Below are 13,331 nucleotides of genomic sequence, written 5' to 3'. Positions count from 1 at the left end.
CAGTGGGTCAGACCAGTCCAATACTGTCAGAATAACACAAATAATGACCACTCCAAACTGTTCTGTTTCTAAATGTAAATATTTTCATGTATTTACACTAAAAGAATAATTTCACAAAAAATGTGAATAACCTGAACAAATATGAACAACCTGAAATGTCTTAAGAGAAGTCAGTACAATTTTAACAATATTCTGTCTGTTATTAAATGTTTGGTGTGTTTGTAGATCCACTGTGATCTGTCAGTTCTAATGTACATGTGTACATGATACACTGAACAGAATAGTGTTCAAATGACACTGATTTTTTCAGTTTGTTCATGTTATTCACATCTTTTGAAAGGAGAGTTTGTAAACCCTTTTTCATAATGTAAATTTACTTTTTTCACTCTGAAACAAAGAGAAAAGTTTGGAGTTGACATTATTTATATATTATTATGTTTTTACCTCCACCAGGAGGTACTGTGATTACTTTGCTTTGTGTGTTTGTTTGTTTGTTAACAAGATAACTCAAAAAGTTATGGACGGATTTTCATGAAATTTTCAGGAAATGTTGATACTGGCACAAGGAAGAAATGATTACATTTTGGTGGTGATGGGGGGGGCAGATCTGCCTTGGTGGAGGTCTGCGCTCTCTGAGTGCTTTTCTTATTTGTTTGTTTGTGTGTTTGTTTGTTTGTTTGTTTGTTTGTTTGTTCCTCTTCCACCCATCTTTCCCAGATCTTCCCCACAGATAGGCCTAGGCCCTGGGACCAACCCAGTCCATTTTGGTCCCAGTAGGCCACAGTTCAAGGTCACAACATCTACAGTTTTCCATCTGTCATCATTGAGACATTTTACAAAATTCATCCAAAATTCAAAATGACTCTGATTCTCCTCCAATTGGATCCACCTGTAGCTTAGAACAATCTCTTGTATGTGGAACTAAATTGTCCACATCCACTGTGGAATGTGGACTCTGTGGACATTTACACTGAACACTGAAAATCCCATTTCCCACACATTTAAAATTAGAACTCAACTAATATTGATGTGAACTGAATCTAATTGGACAGACACATGACTGGGACCAGATTCAGCTGTTTCTGTGTATGGAACAACCTGGAAACTGTTGGATTTAAACAGACAGAGTGGATCCACACATGCACAGCGTTCAGGGGGAAGGAGGAGGTTTGTGTTCTGAACACTGGTTATGTTATGTTCAGATCAGGTTTAGCTGAATGTGGAACTGAACTAACATGAGTTGGACCCTCTGTGTTCAGTTCTTACCAGACGATCTGCTGGTGATCAGCACAGAGTCTTCAAAGAACCACAGGTTTCCTGGAGTCAGAGCCAGCAGTGACACAGTCCAGGATGAAAAGACTGAAGGAGATAAACAGGAAAGGACGGACACAGCACATGGGTCAGGACAGGAAACATGGTGTGACATCTGAATTAACAAGTGGAAAAAGTAGGCGGAGCTTACTACTACCCCACCCCTTCTGTTCACTGATACCCTGGTTTGAATTTTAATCTAAAGATAATTGTAAACTAAGGTTAACCCTTAAAGACCCAAACGTCCACCTTTAACCCTTAAAGACCCAAACGTCCACCTTTAACCCTTAAAGACCCAAACGTCCACCTTTAACCCTTACAGACCCAAACGTCCACCTTTAACCCTTACAGACCCAAACGTCCACCTTTAACCCTTACAGACCCAAACGTCCACCTTTAACCCTTACAGACCCAAACGTCCACCTTTAACCCTTAAAGACCCAAACGTCCACCTTTAACCCTTACAGACCCAAACGTCCACCTTTAACCCTTACAGACCCAAACGTCCACCTTTAACCCTTAAAGAACCAAACGTCCACCTTTAACCCTTACAGACCCAAACGTCCACCTTTAACCCTTACAGACCCAAATGTCCACCTTTAACCCTTACAGACCCAAACGTCCACCTTTAACCCTTACAGACCCAAACGTCCACCTTTAACCCTTAAAGAACCAAACGTCCACCTTTAACCCTTAAAGAACCAAACGTCCACCTTTAACCCTTACAGACCCAAACGTCCACCTTTAACCCTTACAGACCCAAACGTCCACCTTTAACCCTTACAGACCCAAACGTTCACCTTTAACCCTTACAGACCCAAACGTCCACCTTTAACCCTTACAGACCCAAACGTCCACCTTTAACCCTTACAGACCCAAACGTCCACCTTTAACCCTTAAAGAACCAAACGTCCACCTTTAACCCTTACAGAACCAAACGTCCACCTTTAACCCTTACAGACCCAAATGTCCACCTTTAACCCTTACAGACCCAAACGTCCACCTTTAACCCTTACAGACCCAAACGTCCACCTTTAACCCTTACAGACCCAAACGTCCACCTTTAACCCTTACAGACTCAAACGTCCACCTTTAACCCTTACAGACCCAAACGTTCACCTTTAACCCTTACAGACCCAAACGTTCACCTTTAACCCTTACAGAACCAAACGTCCACCTTTAACCCTTACAGACCCAAACGTCCACCTTTAACCCTTACAGACTCAAACGTCCACCTTTAACCCTTACAGACCCAAACGTTCACCTTTAACCCTTACAGACCCAAACGTTCACCTTTAACCCTTACAGACCCAAACGTCCACTGGGGACCAAAAGCATCGTCTGATATAAACTCATCCTAAAACAGAAAAGTCAAGTCTATTTCTGTAAACATTGGTCACAACCATAACAATGACTTTACATGGTTTTTTTTGTGCATGATGTCAGTCTTACACCCCATTTAAAACGTGTTTTTGTCGTACTTGGCGTTCTGTCAGGTTGACATGGTAACAGTGTGCACATGTAGAACTTTCTACATGCCACTACGGTGACAGGCGTCCCATGTCGGTACGGAACGCTGAGCATCGTGCGGCCGTCCTCCCCCGTCTGGACTGTCAGGGTCCTTGTGTAGTTGGTGTACACTTCCACGACTGCCTTGCTCAGGGGGCGGGGATTCAGGGCATCGTTCACCTGGACCTTCACGTTAAAGGTAGAACCTGAGAAAAAAGTTGAAGACAAAGTTTAGGCATAAATATGTTGTGGTGTCTTATGTTTCTCTGATTCTCTTGAACTGTGTATGAGTTCTGTTTTTGTGGTTGTTAAACACTAGGGATGTAACCTTTACCGGTAGAACAATAAAATCACAGACAGTATTACTGCTTAAATTCTACTTATGATAACCGTGTTTGATAACCGCACTTTGAAAACTCATGGTACTGCACATTTACTGGAGAAGCAGCAGCACTCCAGGCACTATCTATCTATCTATCTATCTATGAAAATGTTAATACATGTTACATGTTAATATTTGAATGTTTCTGCAAAAGAAAGTACATTATGGCTATTATTTAATTTTATTTATTTATTTATTTAAAAATACAACTTGGTTAAATTATTTCAGTGTGTGTATCAGTACTTTCTGAACACTTTGAGCACAATTTCAACAATATTGTGACAATAATGATAACCGTGATCATTTTGGTCACAATAACCATGATATGACACTTTCATGTCGTTACATCCCTCTTACACACTAGTGCTGCGTTCCAGGCAGGTTTTTGAGCCCAAAAGTCATGACTTCAAACAACTCACAACTTTGCAGCGTTCCAGGCAAGTCACAGCAAACTGCCTGAGTGCAAGGAATTATGGGAGTTCAATGTAAACAAGCCAACATGGTGGACCGTAGAGGCTTTATGCTCATTTATAGTCATTTCTATCCCAGAGATGTTTGTTTTTTGTTTATTTGAGGGAAACAGAGGAGGAAAAACAGCCCAGAAGGCAAGAGAATCTGTTCTACCTTTTATGTGACGTTATTTATTTGGATTCATATTTGGTATTAATTTATTCTTGCACTCAATGGACTGAACACTAGCTAACACTAGAGCAGCTGCTGATTATGCAGAATATTTATGGATAAATAACATTGGAGCAATACCTTGTTTAATTAGAAAAGCACTCAGAGAGCACAGAGCTCCACCAAGACAGATCCTTTACATATATGAGTCTGAACAAATATTATAGTAATAGTGCATTTACATATATGAGTCCTTTTTAGGTTTCATTTTATATTGGTTATATCTTTTTTTCTACAAGTGATACTAAAATGTTAAAAACAGTTCCATAAAATAGGGTTCTTAAGCTAAAAATTGAGTCCTTTTGAGAAATGATAGATGAAACTGTCACCCTTTCATGCATGAATTATGAAATAAGTATCTAGATGTTTTTTAAATTGATTTTATTACTCTGTATTAGGCTAAAGCTGAAATGCATTTTGATTTTTTTTTTTTTTTTTTTTTTTTTTTTTTTTTAATATGGTTTTATTCAGAGGATTTTTAACCTCTTAACACCCAGAAATATACAAATATACGCATTTTGGCTTCTTTTTTTAATTGAATAATTGCCTATATTGGAAACATTATGATGTAACAGTTTTTTCAGATGCTTTTTTTTTAATGGAATTTCCTTTATGGTGGACAGTTTTTGTTTGTTTGTTTGTTTGTTTGTTTGTTTTTAAAGCTGTGACACTCTTGTCCACAAACGGACAGTAAACCCATAGATGGGTCGTAGGAGGTTAACTTTATGAGATCACAGAGCGTCCAAATTCTAAAACTTAGATGATACTTTTTTTTATTGTATTGCTTAGGGTCTATACATACTGCCCCCATGTGGTTTGGAGAATATTACCTTTATAACCCTTTGGAAAGTGAGTTTAAACTATGTGTCCATAAATGTGGATGTCATGCATGAAAGGGTTAATGTAGACCCTGCCGTTCCCTCTGGTTGGATGTGGTCCTACTGTTCAGTTCATGCAGGATCATCAAACACTGTCGGGGCTTCTGTATAATCCAAACGCTGCATCATCTACCAACACTGTCCTGTAAGTCAAAGGTCAGGTCATAAATCAGCCAAAATCACCAGATCATCCCTGACAGTGTTCCAGTTCAGTCTCCCATGACAACGGACTATGATGGGATGCACGCAAATGCCTCCATCTACAGCAAACATCTACAGTTGGCATGGCAACTGCCTCCACCCGATAGGATGAACAGGCCAATACAGATGGGTAAGTGGACGTCTGACTGGGGGGGTGAGGGGGGTCTGTGCCAGATTACTCTAATCTGTGGATTTGGTGAAGTGAACTACAGCACAAAGAGGTTTATGGAGTGGATGGAATGGTCTGAACCCACAGAGGGAGGCAGATCTGCTCCAGTGTGAATGTTGGACCAGCTGATGTGAACGTCTACAACACTGAACCTCCTGCTCAGACTCAGATACTCTGTAGCACAAACTCATGGATCAAACCAGTCAGTATTTCAACTCAACCTTCAACTGATTCTCACACACATTTACACAACTCTACACACATTCTCACTCTCTAAATCTGGGCTGTCAAACTCATTTTCTTCCAGGGGCCACATTCAGCCCAATTTAATCTGCAGTGGGCCAGTACAATAATAACAGAATAATATATAAATAATGGCAACTCCAAATTGTTTTAGTGCAAAAAATAACATTCAATTATGCCAATATTTACATTTATAAACTATCCAAACAAAAAGGAGGTGAATAACCTGAAAAAAAATGCAATTTGTTTAGAAATATAACAACGTGATGTAGACGTGTTATGAAGCAGGTTTGGAAGCACTAAAGATAAATATTTACTGAGATGAAAGAGAAACTATTTTTCAGATAAAACACATTTTTACATTTTATATCATTTTTTTATACAAAAATTCACATGTAACACGGTAAAAAGGACACAAAAATTACGCTCTACAATTTTTAAAAAAATGTCTCTATATTCTCTCACAGGTGCATTTTGGGAATTGAAGTAAATATTCAAGGCGGAGTGTTTGACAAAAATGACCGCTGTTGAAACATCACTGGTGATTTATATGTGTTTAAATGTTCAGGTTCTGTATGTAACAAGGTTCTAATAGTTTTGGATTTTTCATTCTAGTTTAGTTTTATTTAGTTTTGACTTTTTTTTCTCTAATTCAGTTTGTTTTAATTCGTTTTCAGAGCAGGTTTGACAGTTTTTATTAGTTTCCATTTTTTTTCTAAATGCTTAGTTTTAGTTTAGTTTTAGTATTAATTTTAGTTTAGTCGTCTCTTTTCTCTTCTTCTCTGTTGTCGTATTCAAATAAATCCCAGACAGGACTCTGCTGCTTTCTCCCAACTTTAGTCTCCATGTTTCCAGGTAGAGTGGGGACCAGGAGACGACTGGAAACCACAAGTGAACACAAGTGATGGACCAAAAAGTGTCGTATGGAGACAGCACAGAAAACTGAGAGAGCGAAATAAATTGATTTCGTATCAATCCAACATTGATGAAAACGAAGGGAATTTTATCCATAATTTTTATACGTTTTAGTTAGTTTTGTAAACACACAATACAGTTTCAGTTAGTTAAGTTTTTTTTTTAATTTATTTTAATTGTAGTTTTTATTTATTTCAGTTCACGAAAATGTTTTTACAATTCTAGTTTTCGTCATTTCGTTAGTTTTCGTTAACGATAATAACCTTGGTCTACACACATTCTCACTCTCTAAAACAGGGCTGCCAAACTCATTTTAGTTCAGTTCCACATTCAGCTAAATTTGATCTGCAGCGGGCCGAAGCAGTCAAATAATAACAGAGTAATGTATTAATAATGTCAACTCCAAACTTTTCTCTATATTTTACAGTGAAAAAAGTAAAATTAAAAAATGAAAATGTTTACATCTACAAACTGTCCTTTCAAACAATGTGAATTACTTGAACAAACTGAAAAAATAAGTGTAATTTTAACAATATATTTATCATTTCCACATGTTCATTATAACATACAGATCACAGTGGATCTACAGATACGCAAAACATTTAGCGTCAGGCAGAATGTTAAAATTGCACTTATTTTTCTTAAGACATTTCAGGTTGTTCACATTTGTTCAGATTATTCACATTTTTTGTGAAATTATACTTTTAGAGTAAATACATGAAATTATTTACATTTACAAAGAGAAAAATGTGGCCTTGTGAGTATTTCTAGATCATTATGATAGTATTTGACTGGTCTGACCCACTGGAGGCTGAATTGGTCTGAATGTGGAACCTGAACTAAAAGGATTGTTAATATCTTCAGTGTCATTTTTGCATTTCACAAATTCATCCCAGGGTCCAGACTGGACCCTTTGGTGGGCCGGATTTGGCCCCCGGGACGCATGTTTGACACCTGTGTTCTTCAGTCATTTTGTCATATTACACTCTCTCAGAATGTGAACACCAGGTGATCATAAACACATATACGTACCTTCTACAATATTTATTCTAATTATATGATTATCATTTTCTTTTCTGAAATGCAATGCGAAAATGAATTCATTTTTCATTCATAACAAAACATCTTTTTTTTAAACGTTTTTAAAGGGTGAAGAAATAATAATAATCATTAAAGATGATCATTCTCAGTGGCTGACATGTTTTTTTCATGACTACATTTGTGACCGTATGACTGAACCCCAGTGTTGAAGCTGATGGGTCAGTTCATCTGTGATGGAAGGAAGTGTGTGAACGGACAGAACACAAACATGTTGACTGCTCTGTTCTGTCAGAAGCATGGCATAAACAGATGGTCCCAAAGAGACTTATCTGTGGGGAGGGGAACCCCCCCCCCCCCAAACACATGGACATGGGTGTGTGTGTGGGAGGGGTTGGAATTAGGCCAGACATTCCACTGACGGAGGAAAACAAAGACACGTGGTACAGAGAGTCTGACCGCACAGCCACAGGAAGGCACTGTGGTTCTGCCCGCAGAGTGGAGCAAAGATGGACAAGAGTGGAGCAAAGACGGACAAGAGTGGAGCAAAGATGGACAAGAGTGGAGCAAAGACGGACAAGAGTAGAGCAAAGACGGACAAGAGTGGAGCAAAGATGGACAAGAGTGGAGCAAAGACGGACAAGAGTGGAGCAAAGATGGACAAGAGTGGAGCAAAGACGGACAAGAGTGGAGCAAAGATGGACAACAGTGGAGCAAAGATGGACAAGAGTGGAGCAAAGACGGACAAGAGTGGAGCAAAGACGGACAAGAGTGGAGCAAAGACGGACAAGAGTGGAGCAAAGACGGACAAGAGTGGAGCAAAGACGGACAAGAGTGGAGCAAAGGGGAGCAAAGGACGGACAAGAGTGGAGCAAACGACGGACAAGAGTGGAGCAAAGACGGACAAGAGTGGAGCAAAGATGGACAAGAGTGGAGCAAAGACTGGACAAGAGTGGAGCAAAGATGGACAAGAGTGGAGCAAAGAATGGACAAGATGGAGCAAAGACGGACAAAGAGTGGGACAAAGATGCGACAAGAGTGGAGCAAAGACGGACAAGAGTGGGAGCAAAGACTGGACAAGAGTAGGAGGCAAAGCACAGGACAAAGGTGGAGCAAAAGACGGACCAGAGTGGAGGCAAAGACAGGACAGAGTGGAGTCAAAGACGGACAAGAGTGGAGCACTGACAAGGATGGAGCAAAGACGGACAGACGGGAGCCAAGAGTGGATCAAGAGTGGAGGCAATAGCCGGACAAGAGTGGAGCAAAGATGGACAAGAGTAGTGGAGCAAAGACGGACAAGAGTGGAGCAAAGACGGCAAAGACGGACAAGAGTGGAGCAAAGACGGACAAGAGTGGAGCAAAGATGGACAAGAGTGGAGCAAAGACGGACAAGAGTGGAGCAAAGATGGACAAGAGTGGAGCAAAGACGGACAAGAGTGGAGCAAAGACGGACAAGAGTGGAGCAAAGACGGCAAAGACGGACAAGAGTGGAGCAAAGACGGACAAGAGTGGAGCAAAGACGGACAAGAGTGGAGCAAAGACGGACAAGAGTGGAGCAAAGACGGACAAGAGTGGAGCAAAGACGGACAAGAGTGGAGCAAAGATGGACAAGAGTGGAGCAAAGACGGACAAGAGTGGAGCAAAGATGGACAAGAGTGGAGCAAAGACGGACAACCAACTTACCAACTAACTGACCGACTAACAAACCAATCAACCGACCTACAGACTGACCGACAAACCGACAGACCAACCAACTGACAGACCAACTGACAAACCGACAGACCAACCAACTGACAGACCAACTGACAAACCGACAGACCAACCAACTGACCAACTGACCGACAAACTGACTGACCGACTGACCAATCGACCGACCAGCCAACCAAAAAAAACAAACGACGAGCCAACCAGCTGACCAACCAACAGACAGACCGACTGACTGACAGACCAACCAACTGATCGACCGACTGACCGACAAACCAACAGACCAACTGACCAACAGACTGACCGACAAACCGACAAACCGACCAACCGACCAACTGACCAACAAATCAACAGACCGACCAACCAACCAACAGACTGACCAACAGACTGACCAACAGACCGACCGACTGACCAGCAAACCAACCAACTAACCAGTGAGAACACCAGATCTTCCAGTATTTGTCTGTCAGTGTGTGTGTGTCCTGTAGGAGGCAGATGGTCATGTCCTCCTACAGCAGCATGAATGAGTCATGGATCAGACGCTTAGTGGACACAGGGTTCACAAAGACCTGTTTCAGCTTCTGTCTAGAGCTGTGACGGAAACAGAAGACTGGGATGGAAACCAGTGCATCAGAGACACACAGACCAGTAGAGCAGGGCTGTCAAGTATACGGCCCACAGGCCAGAACCAGTCCACCAGAGTACAGAACCAGTCCACCAGAGGCCAGAACCAGTCCACCAGAGGACCAACACTGAAGCTATTGCCAGTCGAGGGTGTTGAAGTGGCTTTAGTTCAGGGTCCACAGACAGCCTGAAGAACAGCAGAAAAACCTCTAAATAATCACAACTCCAAAGATTTTTGGGGTTCAATATGAAAAAAGTAAAATTTATGAAAAATATTTACATTTAGTAACAATCCTTTCACAATAAAATGTGCATAATATAAACAAATGTTTACAACCTGAAACATCTTCAGAAAAATCATTTCAGTTGGACCAATATTCTGCCTGTTACTGAATGTTTTGTGTATTTGTAGATTAACTGTGATCTGTACGTTGTGTTAATAATAAGATGAGACATAATATTGATCAAATTGCACTTATTTTTCTTTATGCATTTCAGGTTGTACACAGTTGTTAAAGTTATTCACATTTTCATGATGTAATTTTACTTCTTTCGATTGCAGTTTTTGTGCGATATACCAATTTCACTGCTCCTGAAAAACCACCCCTTGTAAGAACAAAAACTTTTAATTGAAAAAGTTTTGGCAAAATTGTTGTTTTTCATCAGGCAAATTTTTTCATGCGCAAGTTATATTCATGCAGTTTGAGGGTCAATGGAAAAGTGACCAGTGTAATGATATTGTAGGTGTTTTCTGGTGAGAAGGTTTGTTGTTTTGATGAAAGTGGGCAGATGGGGAGGCTGTTGTTCATGGAGGACAGCAGCCAGACTTATGAGTCAGAAACACAGTAGAGGAGCTGTGATTAAAGCCTCATACAGATGGTCTACTCTTAATCTAAAGAGCTGTTAGAAAAAAGCCCCAGAACGAAAAGGCTTAATGTCACAGCAAACACAAATCCAACTCTAAACTCTGTGACATTTCCCTCATAGAAGTATGTGCTCATAGTTTGGTCCAACTCCCCCAGACCCACTGACTGTTGGGTGGAAGAGGGTCAGATGTAGAACCAACCTGTGTGCGTCTGCGCAGACGGCTGCTCTCTGAGGGGCTCCGGGGTCGTAGAGGTCCCATCATCGGTATGCACAGGGGGTCCGGGTCCCGGTCCGGGTCCGGGTCCCGGTCCGGGTCCAGGTCCTGGTCCAGGTCCGGCCAGAGGACTGAACTCTGCAGCAGCCTCCCAAGTACAGCAGGAGAAAAACAGCACATGTGCCAAACACAAACCCATGTACGGCAGGAGCATGACTGGAGCTGTGGTCCAAAGAACACTAACCACACTGATAGGAACAAGAAGAAGAATGAAAGGCAAACACACTTCATGTCCAGTGTGCTTCCATCCTGAAGGCTGATCAGCTCCAACTGAACACTAGCTCCACCCCCTTAAGCTCCATGAGGCCCACGCAGGCTCCTCCCACTGGAGATCTGAGTGTATGAGGAACAAAGCAGCATGTGACAGCTCCAGCATTCATCCAACTGTGGGTGGAGAAACTGTCCAAATATTCATGTGCATGAGACAGATACAAGCGCATGTGAGTCTGTGTTTGTGCAAAAAACAAATCTGCGTAAACTGTTGAATGAGTTCAGTCGCACATTACAGTTTTTCCCAACTGCTAAAACACAAAAGCCAATTCTCTAAACCAAATGACCAGTCCTCTAAACACATTTAATAAAAGCAGCCCCCAAAACCATGAACACATTCCACATGAAGACACAGTTCACAAAACACATCCTCCTTTTTTCATAAATCTAAACACATTTTGTCTTGCTGAAACACAAGTTGCAAAAAATTCTGCTCAAATTCTCAAATTAAAGCTCATGTGATGCAAAATACTTGTCACAGTCAGCAAAATTTGAACACAGTGAACACGTCTGGCTTCATTCATTAAACACAACGACTAAAATTGAAGACACGTGTTGCAAATGATGTGATTCCACCGATAAAAGCCAGTTCAGAGAGAAGAGTTTACTGAAGGTTCAAACAAACACAATGAACAGAGGAAGAGGAAGAGGAAGAGGAAGAGGAGTGCAATGATGTGATGCTGCATAATATATATGTGTGTGTGTGTGGGATAAATACTGTAAATAAACAAGAAAAGCACTCGGAGAGCGCAGACCTCCGCCAAGGCCGATCAATGGGGCCCCCCTGTGGGCCCCCCCCCAACCCTGATCACCACCAAAATTTAATCATTTTGTTCCTTGTGCCAGTATCAACATTTCCTGAAAATTTCATGAAAATCCGTCCATAACTTTTTGAGTTATCTTTCTAACAAACAAACAAACAAACAAGCACACACACACACACACACACACACACACACACACACAAAGCAAAGCGATCACAATTTTTACCTTCACCAGGAGGTAAAAATATCCCACCCTGAACATTGTTTTCAGTGAGTACTGTCGTGTGTACTGGATCCTCTGTAGTGTTTGCATAGAGTTGTGATCCAGTCGTGTACAGACTGTATTTTCTGTAGATTTACACACTGTTCAGATGAAACACATCTATGAAGGTCCAATCCTTTACAGTCATATATTCTGAGAACAGATGCTGTAAGGTTTCTACAAATATGCTTTGGCAGTTGTCGAAAAAAAGAACATTCTCACACACTGAACACCGTTCTCAGCTGTTTTTTTGTAGTGTGTACAGTGTTTAAATGTTTACAGGTTTTCAGCAGCTGTTTTGAGTGAAAGTTTGAGTTTTGAAGAGAGAAGGTGTAGTTGTGTTTATGTAGCTTTAGAAAAGTGTGCTGTGTTTAGAGTGTTGGAAAAATGGAGGAAAATTTTGTGAAATGTGTTTTAGCAGTTGAGAAAAACTGCAAATGTATGTGTTTTATCAGGATACGAATGAATATGTTTTTACATCAACAATTACCAACAGGAAATCCAACCACACCATTGTTCTTTCTTCATCATGAATATGAATTCAACAACAGGACTCTACTGTCGTAAATCCGTCTCCACTTCACAGACATTATTTCTGGAGCAGAGGATCCATGGATTCACAGACTGACCATGAGTCCAGGTTCCACACCAGGTCCAGACCAGGTCCAGATCAGGTTCCAGATCAGGTCCAGATCAGGTCCAGATCAGGTTCCAGATCAGGTTCAGATCAGGTTCCAGATCAGGTTCAGATCAGGTTCCAGATCAGGTTCCAGATCAGGTTCCACACCAGGTCCAGACCAGGTCCAGATCAGGTTCCAGATCAGGTCCAGATCAGGTCCAGATCAGGTTCCAGATCAGGTTCAGATCAGGTTCCAGATCAGGTTCCAGATCAGGTTCCACACCAGGTCCAGACCAGGTCCAGATCAGGTTCCAGATCAGGTCCAGATCAGGTCCAGATCAGGTTCCAGATCAGGTTCCAGATCAGGTTCCAGATCAGGTTCCACACCAGGTCCAGACCAGGTCCAGATCAGGTTCCAGATCAGGTCCAGATCAGGTCCAGATCAGGTTCCAGATCAGGTTCAGATCAGGTTCCAGATCAGGTTCAGATCAGGTTCCAGATGAGGTTCCAGATCAGGTTCCACACCAGGTCCAGACCAGGTCCAGATCAGGTTCCAGATCAGGTCCAGATCAGGTCCAGATCAGGTTCCAGATCAGGTTCAGATCAGGTTCCAGATCAGG

General features: G+C 41.4%; 1 protein-coding gene across 2 annotated transcripts in view; it reads right to left on the bottom strand.

The window, feature by feature from the left end:
- Nucleotides 1-11,027, bottom strand: part of LOC115411837 (protein FAM171B-like) — a 22,639-nt gene extending 11,612 nt beyond the window's left edge. Inside the window, exons 1-4 of one of the 2 annotated variants that reach the window (XM_030124047.1) lie at nt 10,852-11,027; nt 10,722-10,803; nt 2,793-3,026; nt 1,267-1,359 (exon numbers count right to left, since the gene is read on the bottom strand). In XM_030124047.1, coding sequence (XP_029979907.1) covers nt 1,267-1,359; nt 2,793-3,026; nt 10,722-10,803; nt 10,852-10,950 — 508 coding nt within the window. In that variant the 5' untranslated portion in view covers nt 10,951-11,027. Of the gene's footprint in view, nt 1-1,266; nt 1,360-2,792; nt 3,027-10,721; nt 10,810-10,851 lie in introns of both variants that reach the window. The other variant, XM_030124046.1, reaches the window with a different exon arrangement.
- Nucleotides 11,028-13,331: the final 2,304 nt, after the last annotated feature.

The sequence above is a fragment of the Sphaeramia orbicularis genome, chromosome 21 (assembly GCF_902148855.1).
Source record: "Sphaeramia orbicularis chromosome 21, fSphaOr1.1, whole genome shotgun sequence".
Taxonomy (NCBI): domain Eukaryota; kingdom Metazoa; phylum Chordata; class Actinopteri; order Kurtiformes; family Apogonidae; genus Sphaeramia; species Sphaeramia orbicularis.
The sequence above is the reverse complement of the archived record's forward strand: the minus strand, read 5'-3'. Positions and strand labels throughout refer to the sequence as shown.